The 20494-nt window shown below is 38.6% G+C and overlaps 1 protein-coding gene and 1 non-coding gene across 9 annotated transcripts in view; both read right to left on the reverse strand.

Moving 5' to 3' along the window:
• Stxbp5 (syntaxin binding protein 5) overlaps positions 1 to 20494 on the reverse strand; it is a 143317-nt gene that overhangs the window by 85231 nt on the left and 37592 nt on the right. For all 8 annotated transcript variants that reach the window (XM_076926840.1, XM_076926839.1, XM_076926837.1 and 5 more), the window contains exons 3-6: positions 18621 to 18702; positions 17124 to 17224; positions 2457 to 2591; positions 1052 to 1115 (exon numbers count right to left, since the gene is read on the reverse strand). In XM_076926840.1, coding sequence (XP_076782955.1) covers positions 1052 to 1115; positions 2457 to 2591; positions 17124 to 17224; positions 18621 to 18702 — 382 coding nt within the window. The remainder of the gene's footprint in view (positions 1 to 1051; positions 1116 to 2456; positions 2592 to 17123; positions 17225 to 18620; positions 18703 to 20494) is intronic.
• Positions 6375 to 6505, reverse strand: LOC143440200 (small nucleolar RNA SNORA36 family). Its single transcript, XR_013108042.1, has one exon. It is a non-coding gene; the product is annotated as a small nucleolar RNA SNORA36 family (small nucleolar RNA).

Consider the following 20494-nt stretch of genomic DNA (forward strand, 5'->3'; position numbering starts at 1 on the left):
AATAAGAAAGTCAAAATTTATAAAAAAGAAAATTTTATTATTTTTAAATGTATTAACTAACTTAGATTAACAATGGTTAAATACAGACTGCATGAGTACAAAAAATTAAGCAATACTTTAAAACACAACAAAACTATATATTATTAATTGGATTATTTATAAAGAAAGTATTAAGGAAGCTAAAATATAGACTATTATTGAGGTTTTGTCTTTTACTGTCTATTTTAATGCTAAGTATGGGCCCCCAAGACCTGGAGTATGAATGTAGCCCCTGTGACCCTGCCACCAAGTTATTTCTGATTGGTAAATGAAGATGCTGATAGCCAATAGCTGGGCAGAAGAGTCTTAGGTGGGGTTTAGGGATCCTGAGCTTGGGACCCAAGGAGAACCACAAGGGGAAGGAGGCAGGAGAAAGAAGGAGAAGCCACCATGGTTTAGGAGCAAATGTGGCTCTGTGGGCTGGCCAGATAAAACACAGTACACAGTAATTAATAACTCAGCTCAAGCTAGCAATAGGAAAGTAGATTCTAGAACTTAGAGAATAGCATTTGCCCAGCTCTTAGTTGCTTAAGGCTTACTGTAAATATAAAGGCGATGTGTGTCTTCCATATAGGAACTAAATGGTCAACGGCGGGGTAGAAACCTCGGGGCTGGATTTAATAATTCTACAGTGGACTGCTATAAGACAGTATAGCATATGCTCAGTGCCACAAAGGCTCTGACTTAAGTGGCTAAGAAGGAAAACGCCAAACAAAGGAATCTGTCTGCATTATCAGAAAATCAGGGAAAATAGTCTTAATAATAAAGACAAATGAATAACCTACATTTATTAAACCTTACTGTTTTAGTAGTTTTAGCCATTTTAATTAGAAATTATTCTAATTCTTCAACTGGCTCTTCACAATGAATAACAACATTACGTTGTTTGATATATAAACCTTGGTTCAATCTCAACCTTTCAGCACAAGTGCAGTCCTAGGAGAGTTTGCATATTTAAAAGTCAAAACATCATGGATTTAATTAACAAGTGCTTGTTTATAAAAAATTCTACCTTCCCCTCGTCCATGGGATTATCACTTATATGGACAACAGGTCCTGGGTGAGATTTAGATGACCTGAAAAAAAAAATGAGGTTTCTTTACTCAAGTAAAGTTTCAATATTCATTACAATAAAAAAAGATTCACTTATGAAGAAAATAGTTCAGTCAGCTGCCAATCAGAGAGAAACTAGCGAAATCATCTGGATGTAAGACAACAAGCTTGATAATTGCACTTTCTATATAGGAATGATTTTTAATTTAGTCAAAACATTTATGTTAACATAGAAAATCTCTTTTCATTGTGATGTTAATATTTTAAAACAATGCAGCATCTAATGCTCGGTGTTGGCTGGGGCAGTCCAACCAATTCTGCAGCTCATACTGGAAGTAGAAAAAAATTGGTTTATTTTATTTTGAAAACATGCAAATTAATACTACCTCTTCCTATACTAGAGAAAGAGAGAACATATATGTAAGAAATATTACTGGAATGATGCCCATGCATTTGGAAAAAAAATTATTTAAGAATGCTGAAGGCTGGGAAAGTATACCACTTCAGACCTGTGAACACTTAGACCACCTCCATCCACCAGATGTCATGAGCAACACAAGGAACAGACTGAAACCACCCCCCTCCCCCTTCCCCCCCTCCCCCCCCAGCTTCCAAGGAAGGGTAGAGACATCCTTGCCACAGAAAGGAAAACTAGCTTTAAACACACGATTCTAGCTACCCCAAAGTGTCTGAGATGTGTCACATTCTTTTTTCTGTGTCAAAAGGTTAAAACTGTCGAGTGCATTTTTCAGAGACTGTTGCCAACAGCTTCAAACCTTTATTCTTTGCATTCTAAGTAAAAACTTACAAAGGAAATGGTACAAAAAGGAAGAGGTAGTAAATAAAAACTACAACTGGAGGTTTTGGCCACCACAGTGCAATCTGGTTTTTGTTAATCTTGGTGATATAACATTTTTTACAACCATTTACATTTTTTTAACTATTACATATGAAAGAGGAGCTTACATTGGTATTTAATAAATATTGGCAAAAACACATTTGTGGTCATGGCCACTACTTAAAAAATAATTAGAAGATTAAAGAGAAATAACTGAATTAGAATATAAATAATAAATGTGAGTGTTTTTAACCCAACAGGAGTAACTACTACATTGCAGCTATCAATTGTAACAGTTTACACACAGGTGAATATAGTATACATGTTTAAACATACGTGAATATAAAAGGCTTAAATGTATCAACTGTCATGCAAATAGGATAAAGATAATACTTATGTATGACTAAAAGATCTGTATATAATATCAGGAATTTTTGACCTGTCAATCCCACATGGATTCACTAACCGGCTTTTACATAAAGATAGACTTGATACATTCAGATTTAGAGTCTTTACTCAGACTTACAGTTCGATGGCTTTATTCCACATAATGACATAGCCTGAGAGTGTGAAGGACTCCACATTGACAATATGTATGTTACCTCGTTCAGTGCCCACATAGAGCCATTTACTCTGGAAAGGCAGATGGCAAAATGTAACCCTGCGAGAGAAAACAGAGATAGAATGAAAATGACTGTAAATAATAACTACTAGATGATTACTTACTATATGTAATTAGAAAAGTAAAAACTAATAATAAAGTTATAACCATTCATCTATTCTCTGTGATTGATATTTATGCATGCTATTTCAACTCATGTTAATTCAAATGTACTGTGAAGTATATTTCACAATAATGTCAAACATACAGCCTTACAGTAAACAGCATGGCATGATTAAAGGGGAAAAGGTTTGAAGTAAGAACGTGCTTCAAATCTGGCTATATTATCAACTGTGCAAAGATCCAACATTTAAGCAAATGTTCAACGCTGGTAAAAAAAAATAATAATTAATAATAATAATGAACATAATGCAGTAAGAATAGCTCCTCCTGAATCATATGCACAAATGCAATCCTAGGCCTCTGGCAAGAGTGAACACATACCATGTTTGCCATTTCCATAAATGTACAATTTCACTACAGAAATTTTCAAGATGAAAATACATACTGAAACAATGAAATATAGCTTATGTTCTTATTCCTTCTAGAGTTAATGTTCAAATAGACCTTAAGGTTTAGACATTGGCATTATTTAGTATCTTATATAACAAAATGTATTCTTTCTAAAGAATGTACAAGAATCTATTATAATGAACTACAGATATTGAACCAGAAAAATAATTTTGTAATGCATTCTGAGTATCCCCTTTTGATACTCTTGGGACTAAAAACATTTTAGATTACAGACTTTTTCATATTTTAAATAGTAGCATATAAATAATAAGATATTTTGGGAATAGGAGTTAAATCTAAACACATTAAGTAACATATATGCCTGAAGGTAATTTTATACAACTTTTGTGTGCCTACATTTTGAAGGAAGGTTGTCTCATGAACTCAAGTGTGGAACTTTCCATTGTTTGTGTCACGTGGGCACTCAAAGTTTCACATTTTAGATCATAGCCTACTTCAGATTTTTAGATTAGGAATGATCAACTTGTACTTTGCTATTTCCAAGGCAGTTGAAGTCCACACTACCTTTTTGAAAACCTTAAGAAAATCTAAGGAAAAGGAAGAAATTTGGATTAATGGATAAATGTAATATCTTAATCATGATAATGGTTCAGTGGAATATGTATATATGTATCATAACATAAACAGCATACATTGTTTACATTTTAGATTCATGTCACTTATAACTCAGTAAAACTACCCAGCATTTTTGTTTAATCAGGTCTGTATATTTAGGAATTATGAAAAATTATCTTTTCTAGTTAACGCGTGGACATGAACAGTAGAGTAAGTAATGTACTTAATGTAAGTAAGAGTACTTAATGTAAGTAAGTACCTACATTCAATTTCTAGTTCTATCATGTATTGGCTGTTCAATTTTTCAGTCTCATTTCTAAGTTGCAAAGCACGCCGATCTCACACATCCTCTGAGGGTTGGTAAGACAAAGCATGTCAGGTGCTAACAACAGGGCCTGACATTAAGTATTAATAAGTGTTAGCTGTATATTATTAAAATAAATTATATTCTCCTGGAGATGTGTCTCAGCAAGTGATTAAGCGCACTGGCTGCTCCTCCAGACATGTCTTGGACTCCCAGCACCTCCATGGTGGTATACAACATGGCAGTTGGGGGTGCTAGGAGCCAAACCCTGGTCCTTTAGAAATGTAGCCAGAGCTCGTAGTAGCTCAGCCAACCTCCAAACCCCTAAATTACAGCTTTTAAAAACTACTCTCACTATTTAAGTGAGCAGAGAAAGAAGGAAACACAATAATGTTAATCACAACCAATCCAACAGTTTCTTATATGTCATCCCCTCCCCCCTCACCCCGTTTCTGAGCATGTGGTTGTATGAAGAGTCAAAAAACTAAAATTCCTCTAGCAAGCTGGACCGGACCTGAGGGACCTGACAATGTCCTTCCAATCTGTGATGTAAAGTTGCCCAATTTCCCAATTCATAAATTGATAATCTTGGCCTTCTTTATCAAGAGATTAAAGGGTAAGATGAAGATGAGGTAAAGCCTTTTTATGCCAGTAACAAAGAAAAAGGCATTGGTTACTTTCTGAGCGACATGAACTTAAAACTTTTGTGTATGTATAAGAATAAACAGGGACTACAGCGTTATTTATTGTTGTTGGTGGTGGGTTTTTTGTTGGTTTTTTTTTGGGGGGGTGCATTTAATGAAATGAAGAAAGTATCCATAATAGAAGTATAACACTGTGACAATGAAGGACCTTGGAACAAATAAATGTCAAACTTGGAATATTGTGGACAATGGGTGAAAAACATGATCTCCAACACTGCTCAACCACTGAGCTAGCTACTACATTATTGTCAGCTGTGCCAAAGGCAGAGGTTTGAGAGGCACGTAAAAGTTCTGGCTAATTTGTTTTTCAATGTTTTTGGAACCAGGTAGCATGTAATGAAGTCCACCTAAAGCAGAAATGGCTTAGGCCCTCAGGTAGAAGCCAGCAAGACATTTGAGAGTGGCTGGCTAGATCACCTGCCAGCTGACTGCCTTTAAGACAGCTCTCCAGCAAGCTGGGGACAGGGAAAGCCTCCTGCCTCACCACACTGTGCTGCTGACTCATACAACTATGAGCAAAGAGAACACTGGTCCTTGTGGCCTCTTCAGCTTGAGGGTGTCTTCTTACACAGCAGCACATAACTGAGCTACTACTATCATAAACCAAAATGATTTTAGTTGAAAATGAAAAGGGCATAAAAATCAAATAGGAAAATGAATTCTTTTTAAAAATTTTATTGAGTCTTGGTGAGTTTCATATCACACACCCCAACCCTACTCATATCTCTGTCACTTTGTATCTACCCTCAGCCTTTGCAACCTCTCCCCAAATAATAATAAACAATAAGATAAACAAAACTTAAAAATAACTGAGGAAGCTGCACTGTGTCCCAGTGTGTCCCACAGTATACACTTTTGTCCACACTTCTTTAACTACAAGTGTTCATTGCAATGAGTCAGTGGTCTAGTTTAAGGCCTCTGGATCAATACTGGATCTTCACCAGGACAACTCCTGTTGTGACCCTGTGTCATAAGTTCACAGGTGAGATAGATGTTGGGGTGACCCGGCTCAAAGCCTTAGATCTAGTTCAGAATCTGAACTGGTCAGCCCGCCAGCCAGCTCTCCTGCACCTACACCACCAGGGTGAGCTCTCCAGCACTGTCTCAGCTAGCAGCCGAGAGAGGCAGGCAGAGACAGTTTTCCACTTCTCATGCCCGCGGGGCCGAATCCATGTCATCAGGGCCATCTCCACTTCACCATACAGGTGAGGTGCAGAGGGGTGGAGCTAGCTCTGCACAGCCCCTGGATATCAGCACAGTCTTAGGTGGCAGCCCAGGCCACCCCAGCAGGGCACACACACCTCTCCAGTCTTGAGCCTCCAGCTTCATCTCTCTCAAACTATTCAGCCTCTCTCTCTCCCATCTGTCCACTACATACATGCCCATCATAGTGGCTCCCACTGTGGAAAGGCCAAGTGGCTGGTGGTCTTCTTGTGTCTTCCTCCTGCTGGAACTGCAGGACATGGCAGAGGGGCAGGCCTCTGTGTGTCCTTCATACACCTGGTACCATGTAGTATGGCAGCACGTGGGCCTCTGGGAGTCTACAGTAAGCCTGTGCCATGTGGTGGCCCATGTAGCATGGTATAGCTGCAGGCAGGACTCTCAGTGTCTTCCCCTGCCATGCTGCATGGAATGGTGGCAGGCAGGCCCCTTAGCGCCTCATTATTTAGTCATTCGTTTGTTTGTCTGTGTAGGCTAGAAGTCTATGAGTAGAGTAATACTCTCTACTCAGTCATTTTTCTCAGCCAATTTCAATGTCCCAAAGTTTAATTAACAGAACAAGGAAGCTGCCCTGAACTGAACTCAACATTTTGGACAGGAAAATACGTTCTTACTCTTATAAAATTAAGTTTAAAAAGCCAGAAAAAATTCTCAGGAATGTATACTGTGCCATGTATCACAAGGTTGAAATACTACCTTGAATCAAAATCAAATTCATATTCTTTCCTTTATATTCACTTTCCTCCTACACACACACACACACACACACACACACACACACCTATCTGTGCACTTATACAAACTTGTTATATTAAAATTGTTCTTTATTTGTTTATTTCTCCTTCCCCCAAATTTTCTATTCCTATAAGTTTTATAAACAACTAGAATGTTTTACCTTATCTTCCTATCATGTTTACAAAATAAGCAATAAGCAAGGCATGAGACGGGCAGGGAGTTCTGTACTTCTTTTTACCTTTTCCCAATTTTTGAAAATTTTGTATTTCTGTGTGAGTGTGTGTGAGAGAGAGAGTGTATGTGTGTGTATTTTGATGTGTGTGAGTGTATGTGTGAGTGTATATACATGTGGATATGTGTATACCATGGTATACATGTACAGCTCTGGGCAGCACTTTCTGGAACAACTCTCTCCTCTACCACGGCTTCCAGGGATGAAACCCACATTGGCAGTCTTTTGTGGCAAGCCATAGCTCTTTCTCTATTTTTTGTTTTGGGTCAGTGTCTCATGCATGTAGCCCAGGCTACCCTGTTGGTTGACATGCCAAGTCTTTTCACACATGGACTTCTGGACTCACATTCTGAGTTTTAGTCCATCTGTTCTCTCTTGTAAATTACTGTATTTAGTTTCTAGTGCTTTGGTGGGGAGGCATGGGGTACACAGTAAAACAAGTACCATGGCCTTGTATTTCTTTTCAATATTATACTATTTTGGGTATTGTAGATCTTTCTTTTTGCCATGTAAGTTTTAAAATCATGAACAGCCTTTTTAAAAGCTTCCGAGTGCAATACTATTGAGGGATAGGGCTCCATGAGCCCCTCCTCCATGCCTGGCTATTAATGTCTTATTTTTAAATGTGACTAATTGTATAAGAATTAGGTAGTTCTTTCAGTGTAAGCTAATTTTAGCTATAAATTTTCTTCAGTTACACCTTGACCAGTCCTGTTCCCTCCAACCTTCTGTTTTTATTACCATTTCCCTGGCAATTCTGTTGGTGGAAATCTCCATATCATTCTCCTTGATCACAGAACTGTTCATTTTCATTCAAATAAATTAATGTTAACTTTAAGAGGGAAGTTAGTGGTGAAAGCAGCTTATTTCCAACACTAAGCTGGCTGAAGTCTGAGCACAACAATTAGAATAAGGTAAAGTGAAGAGAATTGCAGTAACAATAAGCACAAAAGGGAGTGTAAGTAATACTATGGTGTGCACGAGTGTGAGCACTCAATACAACACTACAGTGTGTAAAAGTGTGAATACTCAATACAACACTACAGTGTGCATGAGTGTGAGTATTCAATACAACACTACAGTGTGTTCCAGCTCTGACTGTCATGGCACACACAGTGAATCATAAACTTAGGCGGGAAGATCTTGATCTAGGGCAAGTGAGGAGAAGGCAGCACTTGTCTGCAGGTGTGCTGTCACCGGCTCCAGTCACCTCACCCTTGTCTGCAGGTGTGCAGTCACCGGCTCCTGTCACCTCACCCTTGTCTGCAGATGTGCAGTCACCGGCTCCTGTCACCTCACCCTTGTCCGCAGGTGTGCATTCACCGGCTCCTGTCACCTCACCCTTGTCTGCAGGTGTGCTGTCACTGGCTCCTGTCACCTCATCCTATCTCTTCCAGCCCACAGTAGCAATGCTTTTAGTGACACGGATTTCTCAGTAATTAATTAGGGAAGTAGATGCCACTGTACCTATGCCAACTCACAGCAACCACACCGTCCTCTGAGAGTAATCCTCTCTCTAGACCTTTGCTCAGACAAGAATGAGATGCTTAAACTTTCCATAGGTATTCAGTCTTGTTGAGAACAGTGAGCTTACAGTTTATTTCTTAAAGGAGTCTCCTGTGAAAACAAACACTGTGGCGAGATCCCGAGTTCTTCTGTGAACTGTCATCTTGTATTTTTCTCTCAGCTACATTTTCAAAAGTATTCTCTCCTTTGCCACCTCCATCAAAGTGTGAAGTCTACTCAAGTTCTGGTTCCTTTATACCGCTTCCTTCAATTTAGCACTCTCTGCTTGCATTGTACCATAAAAGAGCAAGTCACACCTTCAACTTTGTCATGAGAAATCTCAACTGAAAACATGCAAACCGTGTGGTCATCAGAAAAAGATAATTCTCTGAAGCTGTCTGCCCCCTGTGTAAAGAACCACTTTCTCTAGCTTCCACTACCACATTTCTCACTGCACCACAACAGACAGGAGTATGAGAACAGCAAACAGCCTGATGGAGGCAACTGTAAGCCTTTCTCTCACACTCCTCCAAGTCCATGGCCCATCTACCCACTGTCTTATCAAAAAACCACTGCTACATGCGTTAGTCAGTCACCAAGCACACATGACACTGTTTACTAGTGATGTCACTAGTGACGTCAGGGCTCAGCTCATTTAGACCCACTCTACAATGATGTTAAATACTGTTTTCTAGGCAATAATAAGGCTGCTACCAACTTGGAACCAAACCTAGGACTCATCAGATCTGACCTAGATCCCCTCCTGAGATTAATATCTTTCTCTCCCTCCCTCCTCCCCTCTTCTTCCCCCTCCTTCCTTCCCTCTTTCACTTCCACTCTGTCTCCCTCCCTTCCTCTCTGCACATGATCCTGTCTCTGCTGCAAGTGCTGCTGGCTGGTACTAGAGGAGAAAAGAGGGAGGGAGACAATTGAAGGCAGGATTCCATCTGTGAAACTTTAAAAAATTGGTCACCCTTCCTGGTGTGGGGCTTTTCCATGATAAAGCTGTTCTGGGTCACCCACATTCTGATAACCCTTCACCTAAGCTCCTATAACCAGCACTCTAATCTCAAGCTGGCTCAGCAAGCTTGACTTAGGAGGAATCTTGTTTTGTTAATCTCTGTGAATGGTATCCAGTTGAATAAGTGTTTGCTTCTCTTCAGGAAAAGTACCAACATATATTTGCAAAATAAAACCACAGAAGGATTCATTTCTCAAAACACAGTCCCTCCTTGTTAAGTGACAACATTTCTGGATTCTAAAACTGTATTAGTTTTTACTGTTATGTAACAAATCACTATAAACAAAGTGAGTTAAAACAAGACTCACTCACTATTTCAGTTTCTGTTAGATCTAAACATCTGTTTAGGTCCTGTACCTGGAGGCTCTCTGCTTAGTAACAGAAGCACCTGAAATGCAGGTTACTGGGCAGCCAAGCTGCATTCCTAAATATCTTTTTGAAAACACAGTGAAACACTCTTCTCCAAGCTCAACTTGGTGGCTAGAAAAATCCAGGGTCTGCTCTTGCAAGACAGTCTACATGTTCTAGCTGTCCCTCGGACCCTTACAGCGAGATTCCCTCTAGCTCTGTGGCAAACACTGACAAAGGTCCCTTATATTAAACCCCAAGCTTTATGTGTCAGGAAGACTGCAGGCCCATTCACAACACTCCCCTGATTAAATCAAGCCCACTGGGAATACAATTCCTAGTTTACAGGGAACTAAAGTAAGAATGTGGGCCCACGTCACCTGGAGGAGGGTGGTTTTAAACAACAACGGCTAGCTCTCTGGTGTCAGGTAGGTGCCCAGGTTCCTGGTTACCTCCTCCCTCCCCTGGCTACATCCTCAGGAGTGAACTGTCATTGAGCATGTGGGTAAGTATTCTACAGCTTTTCTAGAGAGGTTGGAAGACTGCTTTCTCACCAGCAGGTCCGTAAACACTCAGTCTCCTTCTGCTTTCTCAAAGGTGACTGTGGTTTAGTTGATACTTTCTTGGTGACAGGTTTTTATTATCTAATTTAATTATATAAATTATTAATTATTTCATTAGTTTTTAAATTCTCAAACCTGAAGCAGTACTGCTGTGCACTCCTCCTGCCCAGGCCAGATGCAGAGGTCAGCTTCCTCAGTATTAGACACTGTGTTCTGTGCACTGCTCCAACAGGGAACTATGTTTGTTCTTACTGTGCTGACCACTGGCTAAGTGTGGCTCATTTATTTTGTTTGGGTATTTTTATAAAAATTGATTCTACTGAATGAAAGATATGAGCCTACTGTCCTATTCACACGTTGTAATATGGCCACTTCTCTAATCTCATCTTTTTAATGTTAATTTATTGTAAGGCCCCTATGTAATCTGATCAATCTCTCTGAATATCTATTTTCTTTTGTCCAAAGTTTTGGCTTTTACAGGTAACTAATCTCAGAAACTATTCAAAACTTTATCATCTTTTTTAACAGTTTCAAGTCCATCACATGGTAACTTTTTTTTTTTTTTACACTGAAAGAATCTTTTAAAATTCTGTCTAATACCTATTTCTTGTCTAATACCTATGACTTGTGTCTGTACCAATAGCCAGTCATCTCTGTGGATCAGTTAGGTCCACAGTGTTATTAGACTGCACCCACCCATCTTCTGAACAGTGCTGGATATCATTCTCAAATTCTCGTTTCATAGCCCTGAATTTCATCCAATCAAATCTTTTGTTTCTAAGGCTTATATTCTTTTTCAAAGATAGGTACTATATGTGGGCCTGCCTAAGCCACATCAGACCCCATGCTTTAGAAACAAAACAAAAAGCTGAAGACTGTTCTGACATTATGATGCAGTTACAACAGAGGTTCTTGCTTTCAATTCTATATTTACTCTTGTTTCATATGTACAATAAATTAATTTGAAATCTTCCTAAGACTTGTATGGATACCTTTAGTTTGGATTTTGGCCACCCACTCGTTCCCAGCTCTTAGTTGTGTGATGTACACATGCCTGCGGAGAAAATCATAAGCTTCGTGACTGAGCAAAGCACCACAGTGTCTGGTTAATGTTATAGTGAACTAATGGCATAATGTGGCAAAGGACCTTTTGCTGCTTTGTTAATTGATTCATGCCACTAAGAAAGCGAGGCTAGGAGAGCAGCCAGGCCCTGCTGTCCACTAGCAGTGCAGACGTTCCACCACTAGGCTGCTATAGGAATGAATTTTTTTTTTCCAATTGCCAAATAGTCCTTTTCTTATGTGATTTTTATTAACTATCAATTACTCTCCAATGTTAGTTAAACTAAAATAAATTCTGAGTATAAAAATATATCCCATAATTTACTTTAGAATGCATAAATGATTACTCTTTAGATTAAAAAGATGCATCTGCAATTAAATGAAACAGCCACATGTAAATTGTAAATCAGAGTATTAGAAAAAAAATGCATTGTTAGAAATACATTTCAGTATCTATCGCCTTGCTTAGCAAGGGCATTTGAGAGGGGAAAGTCGTTACAACAGGAGGTGAGGAATATTTTCCTGATTTCCTGAGAATAAGTAGCATTTATGTGGAAGTTTCATTTTTGTTTGTTTGTTTTTCGAGACAGGGTTTCTCTGTGTAGCCCTGGCTGTCCTAGAACTCACTTTGTAGACCAGGCTGGCCTCGAACTCAGAAATCTGCCTGCTTCTGCCTCCCAAGTGCTGGGGTTAAAGGTGTGCGTCACCACTGCTCGGCCATGTGGAAGTTTCATAAACAATAAGAACTATATGTTCAATGTAAATACTAGACAAATTCAAACCAGAATAGGGGGTCTATATATTTACTTCAATTCTTAATTTTGATTGTTTATATTTCTATTGCAAACTCGTGAAAATTTAGCATTTTTGAAAAATAATGCTCATTCGGATTCATAGTGGTGAGTTACGAGTAGGAGGAGACGGTTGTATCTGCTTATTAATCTAAGACTTCTTCCTAATTAAATGTCCTTCAAAGGAAAGAATATCAAAGTGTAAGCCAAGTGGAACATATTCTGCAAGTGCCACAAAGAATTTTACTTATCAAATTCTCAGCTTCAATCAGAGCCAAGACCTTCTCCATATGAAGAAACTCAGCGGTACATGGCAAGATTGCCAACACTGAGCGAGAACAACACAAGCAACGTTAGTTTCTAGGACTGGCACAGTAAATTAGCAGAGACAGAAATTCCTGTTCTTGCAGTACTGGAAACTAAAGGACAGACATCAAGATGTCAACAGAGTTCTGAGGGCTCTGGAACAGGCTTTGGTACAAGTTCTGTGGTTCAGCTTCTGGTATTGTCAGCTATCCTTTACTCCTTGAATTAAAGATTCATTATTCTACATGATATCCATTCTTCCTTTCCTCCCGTGTGTGTGTGTGTGTGTGTGTGTGTGTGTGTGTGTGTGTGTGTGTATGCTCTCTTTTTCTCTTACAAAGACACCACTCATATTAGTGCTGGCCACATTAGCTTAGTTTTATTGGAAAGACTCTATTTCTAAATAGCTCACATTTGGGGGTTAGGACTTCAACAGTTTTGGGAGACACAATTCAGTTTGTACCAGGGGTCAGAGAGTAAAGACCACATCAAAGTACTCCCTAATACACCTCACTGTTTCCAAATCCTGTCAGTGCTATAGCTCCCACTACTGGCAAATGAATTCCTGTGGTAAAAATTACATGGCAGATTAATCTTTCAAAGGCTCTGAACCTGGTGATGGCATAATAGCCTGCATACTAATTACAGGAAAAACAAAACAGTGTTTCATTTCTGAAGCTTGAAAATGTGTTACTTTTTCTTTTGAGTGCTTGCTCTCCCCTGCACTCTGGTTGGCTGTAAACTACTTCCTATAAAGCAGCCTCCATCATACTTTGAAGGCCTAGCCACTCCTGGCCCACTGCAGAGATAAAGTCACTACCAAAATAAAGTCATTTATTAGCCCATGGCTAGTATGGCTAATATGGCTTGTGTGCTCCTAAGAAGAGGAAGGGAGTCCAGGAAAGACAGGGAGAGGACAGCCCATCCGAGCACCAGCCTGAGACCCGTACAGAAATGTAGCTCAGTGTCTCAGCTGCCTGTGGACAATCAGCTGACGGCTCAATCAGGAGGACAATCCTGGGTTTTTTTCTTATGCAAAATCAAAAATCATCCTGTAGAAACTAAAATACATATTTGCTCATTTAGTATAAAAAAATTACCATTTAGTTGGGCATTTGAGAAGTTTGACTGTCTGCTTAGCTTTGACCAGTATCTTAAAAGTAAGATCCAAGTCCTTGTTTATGATGTCAAATTCTGCTCAGCACTCAGGACTAAGATACATATTCTACAATTATCCTCCAAGTAAAGAGGAAAATTGAAAATAGCTGTTTAACATTTACAAGAAATAAAACAGTAAAGACCCTGGGACAAGGGAGGCACCCAAGAATCAATGGGGGTGACCTTAGCTGTGATTCACTACACTGGGGATATGTAACCTGAAGAGGGCACCTCTTGTATCCAGAAAGAAACCCCAGTGGAGAGATAGTGACACCAACCCACCCACAAAACTTTCAACACCAAATTTATCCTGCCTACAAGTAATGCAGGCATGGGGGAGGGAGGAGAGACTAAGGGAATGGCCAACCAATAACTAATCTAACCCTCCGGCAAATACCAATCCTGAACACTACTAATGATACTCTGTTATGCTTGCAGACAGGAGCATGTTGTCCTCTGAGAGGCCCCACCCAGCGGCTGACTCAGACAGATGCAGGCACCCACAGCTAAACAGTAGATGGAGCTTGGGGACTCTTATGGAAGAATAGGAGGAAGGATTGTGGGCCCTGAAGGAGACAGGAACTCCACAGGAAGACCAACAGAGTCAACTAACCTGGACCTTTGGGGCTCTCAGAGACTGAACCACCAACCAAAGAACATACAAGAGCTGGACCTAGGCCACTCCACACATATGTAGCAGATGTGCAGCCTGGTCTTCATGTAGCTCCCAGACAACTGAAACAGGGTCTATGTATACGGAATATGTTCTTGTAGCTGGGCTGCCTTGTCTGGCCTCTGTGGGAAAGAAAGCACCTAGCCTCAAAAACACTTGAAGTCCTAGGGTGGAGAGAGGTTGGATACCCTGGGGAAAGAGAAGGGAAGGAAGGAAGGACTGTAGAAGGAGATGATGGGGGGCACTGAGCAGGATGTAAAATTAATAAGTAAAAAAAATTAAAGATTATGAGGCTTATAGGAAATTTTCTGTAAATTAAAAAAAACATCACACAAAGCAAAAAAGTAATTTTCTCAAGTTTATAGAATTAACCAAAGACTTCAGTCTCAACTACCTGTTTTATTTGTTTTTAAACACCACAAAAGTATAATCTATCAAAGCATACATTACAGGTTTATGCAACACTGTATGTTTAATATTAACTGTAAGCTAAAAATTCTAAGAAATAGTAATTTTAGATGCTGTAATTTACTACACTTCAAAAATTAAACTAGAATAAAAATACATATGAAAATACAACAATTTGAATTACTATATAAAGTTTCTATTATATATATATATATGTATATGTATATTTCCACTAATATATAATTTATTACTGAAGACAAAACCATGCACAAAACATCCAGTTTTGGGGAAGAAAGAAAGAAAGAAAGAAAGAAAGAAAGAAAGAAAGAAAGAAAGAAAGAAAGAAAGAAAGGAAAGAGAGAGTGCAAGAGAGAGAGAGAGAGAGAGAGAGAGAGAAACAAATTAGGATCTTCAATGCCTCTCACCTGGCAGCCACGTGAAGAAACAGTAACAGAACAAGGTATACAAGCTTGAACGGGCTTTAACAAGCTTCTGCGTGTTATGCAGATAAGCATCTTACAGGTGTAGAATTGGAAAATTGTCAACTCATTTCATTTGTCCGTTTTGCAACATGGCATACAACTGTCAGGCTGTGTCTTACATAGCTGTGCCCAAACAAGGGGGTGTGGAAGACAACTAACACCAGGCTTCATTACTGAGAAAAGCCACTTTTGTGCATTTCTCACAAGGGAACTTTATCTGTCAATGCATCTTAGGCTGACTTGCCATTCCCCATCAGGACCTACCATTTCCTAGAGATCAGTTAGCTTTCAGTGCTGTGACCAAAGTGCCTGACAAAAACTAGTTATGGGAGGAAGGATTCATTCAGGCTCAAAGTTTCACAGGTTCAATTCATAGTAGGTTGATGCCACATACTTGGGCAGGAACTGAAAGAGCATATGACTGAGAGAATTCTTCATTTCATGTGAAACAGGAAGCAGAGCAAGCAATAGAAAAGGGTAAGAGATAACTATTAAAGACCCACACTCAATGACCTTCTTCTTTCTCAAAATGATCTGAACGTGACAAGGACCCTGCTAGATCTCCAGCTCCACCAGAGCATGGCACTCATGAGAGGGTAAGTTGCAGGACCAAATGTCCATCTAACATACAGTCTATGGCACTGAAACTGATACAGCTCCTCCAGGAACCATCAGCAGACAGATTAAAGGACTCCGCGGAAGTCAAGAGGTAGAAAACGAGTTTACTTTTTTGCTTCTTTGTTCCCCATGGACTTTGCTAGTAACGTCTCTTTCACTTCTGCCCTTCCAGAAGCAAGCATGGCTGAACTGACATAATATACGTGGTTTATCTTCCCAATCACAATGTAACCAACAGCAACAGTTACTAACTCCTTGCGAGGTCTACTCTGTATTCCCACCCACTCGCACTTAATGTAGATATGCCCTCAAATTGGTGGTACTGTGAGACGCTGCATTTTCAGAGATGACTTTAGCTTGCCTTGCTCTAGTGTGAAGGCTATGGGGGTTGGGGTAGAAACCCAGAGACAAAGACTCACAGCTGAACTTAACACTCATTAAAACTGGAACATAGGTTAATCCTTGAACAAAAGAAGTGATTTTCTCTTCAATGCCAACTACGATTACATACAACACACACACACACACACACACATCACATCACATCTAGAAGCAGTCTCACAAATTATAAAGGTTATATATTATTCATATTTCAGGTCAAATGTAAGTACCATATGAATCAAAAGAGAAGCATAATAATGACTTCTTAGGCGTTCTATAAAAACACATAAAGAAGAGTGTTTAACAAAACTGTGAAGAATAACTCTTCAGGTAATACCTAAAGTACACAAATCCTATCATGAGAGATATTTTAGACCAACTATTCTACTTCTAGAAATTTATCTTTTATATATACTTATATATATATATTCATATATATTCATATATATTTGTGTGTATATACATATATACATAATTATATAGTACAACATAATAAAGCAAAAGGAACAACGATAAATATCTGTGATGAGGATTTACTGAGCACACTATGACACTCTGACACATTAGGAGAGTATGTAATTATGAAAATGGCCCGGAGAGATCTAAAGGTGCTGATAAAAGATAACCTATCAGGTCTGCAGTTAGGTGAAACCAGTTGTGGAAAGGCTGGTTCAATGTCCTTCAATGAAACAAGAAAAAAGAAACTACATAGAGATTTATGTTTCACCTTTATATATATATACTGCAAGTACTTCTAGGAATCAAAGGGAGAGACTTTACACAGTTCTCCATGGAAACAAGAACTCTGACAATGAAATTACTTCTCCAAGTCTACAGTAAGTACATTACACTCCAACCCCAAAAGAATATTGTTCAAAAAGCGCATCAAAACAGAATAGGAAATGTTCTATGAAAACAGAGAATTCTTACCTTTCTCTGCAAAATTTAAGTGAATGTAGTACGGCAGGCCTCTTTTGACGTAAATTCCATAAGTGTAAGGTGTCATCAGCCAAGGCACTCACAAGGGCTCCCTTGAAAATAAAGTGTATTTTATATGTGACAACTTTTATGCTTCCAAATAGCTGCCAAAATATCCTCTTAGATTTAAAACCTTTTTTTGTCAATAGATTATTGTTCTAAGAAATATTTGCCTCACCTAAATTCCAAACAGCAGATGGAGAAAAGTATGTTATATGTATATATATCCAACTAATCTTTTCACTTCTTAAATAACTTACCATCTCATAATACAAAAGTATTCTAGGATCTGGAAGTGTCATGTTGCTTACAGGCTTTGTTTTTGAGAATGTGAAATGTGAAAGGAACTAGAGAAAACTCCATTTTACAGCATAGGAGATGGCTGTAAATTCATAGGAGATTTCATCTGGTGGGATGGCTAAAATCTCTAAGATTATTAGATATCAGATCCCAAATTATTTGATCATTAATATAGATACTGTCTCGACTAAAAACAAAATATAAAGTGACCTCATTTCATTTATGTAAGACAAATCCTAATAGAAGTAAGTCCTTTACTTAGATTATAAAAACAGAATATGACAGTCACCAACTCTGAACAACTGAAAACACTGACCAATCGGTCACAACCTAACACTCATGGGTAAGAGAGGCACAGAGGGGGCTCAGTCTTGCCCAGGTTCAACATGCCAGAGTTTTCAGAGCCAGGACCTCTCCAAGTGTGTTTTCACTAAAGCCCTAGAGAAAACAGGTATATAGTAAAAGAGTAACAATCTCTAGACAAAGGAGATTAGTCACACGTCCAAATTTATTACGATGCCTTTGCCCACTGAGCCATCTTACTTTATTACGATGCCTTTGCCCACTGAGCCATCTTACTGGCCCACTTTTCATACATATTGTGGGATTTATTCTATAGATCGTAAGAATTTAGGGCAATAAGAATGTTCACAGACTATCCTTAAATTTAAAGAGAGTGGAGCCCTTCTCAAGCGGTTTCTCTGCAAGCAGAGTCTCCTATGCCATAAAAATGGACTTTTCTCTAGGTCCGTTCACACTTCACATTCTCAGGAACAAAGGTTGTAAGTGACACTCTCAAATGGAAGCTGCCTCCCCAGGAGTATGTTGAAGCACTCCGTTATTTTCTTTTACCTATAATTAACATTGTATTTAACACTATTTCAATACAGACTTTTTAATGTTATGCAACTTCCAAAATCTTTGAAATAATAGTGAAAATATACCATAAGGTAACAAAAATATTTTTATTTTACTTGCAACATTATTCTGAGAAAACATATTGTGTGACTATTTGCATTGGTACCTTAAAATGAATTATGACTGCATCTGACTCTCAAGAAATTACGTTTTTGTTCAAATTTTACTTATAAGTATATGCGAGCAATCTGAAGAAGTCTTAAGTAGGAGGAATAAACACGAGTCACTAACCTCATTAATCAGGAACTGGAGTTGGATCACTGCTGCTCCACTGTCATGCTGGCAATAACATTCCACTCCTGGACGACCAAAGCTGCCATCGGTCCCATTAAGGAGTTTTTACCATGTGCGTTTTTAAAAGAAAACTTTTGGTTTATATAACTAATAAATATTCTGATGATCTGATATTCAATCCAGGCCACTTGATGAGACTGATATAACCAGGGTGGGCTGGCTTGCTTGCTTGCTTGCTTGCTTTCTTTATTTCTTTCTTTCTTTCTTTCTTTCTTTCTTTTAATAATCACAAGTCTTACAGATTATAGTTTTAAAACAAATAGAAAAATTGTTGTTGTTATTTTTCCAGGAAAAAATAAAGCATTAAAAGCAATGATATACAAAACCAAGATTATTTTGAGCCTAACTATTCATTCTTAAAATAACAAGAGGAAACATGGTAATTGATCTTCAGAGTACAGGCTTTTCCTGTGGCAGGCAAATGTCAGCTTGGGATATCCTTTCACTGCCAATTTTCAATCCTACAGTATATTTGTAAACTAAAATATAATCAAGAACTAACTGTGTAACTGTGCTTCTCAAGGCAACATGAAGATCACAATCAATGTCCCAACGCAACTTGCATAGATATGAACTACCAAAACTCTGAACATGTAAAAGCATCCATAACTAATAGTCTCTATATGTCCGGTATTACTAGAAATGGCTTATATAAATTAATTCATTTAACTGTCATAATCCAGAAAGAATATATTATCATCCCCCATTCAAACTAAACAGAGAGAAACATGACGCACAGAAGTTAACTAATGTGCTCCGTGTACAACAGAAAGCAGAACACAGCCTGAGCGTGCATCATGGCTCCATGGTGGCCATTATCCTCTCCCCACCTCCTCCTTTCTTTTTTCTCAAGTGCTTGGGATGAACCTGTTTTTTTTTTTTTTTTTTTGTGCATGTTAAGTACATATTCATGGGTTACACCCCTAGCCAAGCTTCTCTGAGATATACTAAATAAAGATCAACACATAACAAAAAACCCACACACATTTCCAGAACTTTCTGTGAGGTACTGTTACATGCATTGTATTTTCATTAACCTGAAATAAGAACACAGTCATTTTAACACATTGCTAATCTATTGGGGATAGCTAATAAATAATACAAAGTAAGAAGGCAAGCTTTAAACATTTAGTGAGTTTTAATAAACTCAAGCCCTCTGTGTGAAAACTGACAGAAACCATTTTATATTCTATTCTATATTATAATAAGATATGCCAAAAAGTTTTGCTTAATACAAAACAAATATACCATAAGTCAAATTCTATTTTGTATACTTGTCTTTCCTTGCTATGCATGACCTCAGGGCCTCACTTACGGAAAACCAATGCTCTCCCACAGGCCTTTACATCCCGCTAGCCACTGATCTTCCTGTATTACTCAAAGACACGTTCTTTGAGTTTAGCTCTGTTACCTGGAGCACAGAGTTGGTTTTCTGGAGTAAAACAGCCATGACTATCCAACTATAAGATTTTTACATGAGCCTTGCCTCTGTGGAACTCTGAAAGACACTAGCAATGAGACAAGAATGTAGCACAGAGAGCCTTCTGAGCTGGGCATGGTAATGCACACCTATAATCCCAGCACTCAGAAGCCAGAGGCAGGAGGATGGCAAGCTTGAAGTCTCCTGGAGAGTTTAAAAAACCAAAATCTAAGAATATAGGTCATGTTACAAGCTTACCTAGTTTGCATAAACCCTAGACTTCAGTCTCCAATAACACATACACGAAAAATTCTCATTTTTGTTCTTCAATCACGTACAGTTTTCTTAAACACCCTGGATAAGATGGAAAATCATAAAGACAAGCTTTGTG

Source organism: Arvicanthis niloticus, chromosome 28 (genome assembly GCF_011762505.2).
Source record: "Arvicanthis niloticus isolate mArvNil1 chromosome 28, mArvNil1.pat.X, whole genome shotgun sequence".
NCBI lineage: Eukaryota > Metazoa > Chordata > Mammalia > Rodentia > Muridae > Arvicanthis > Arvicanthis niloticus.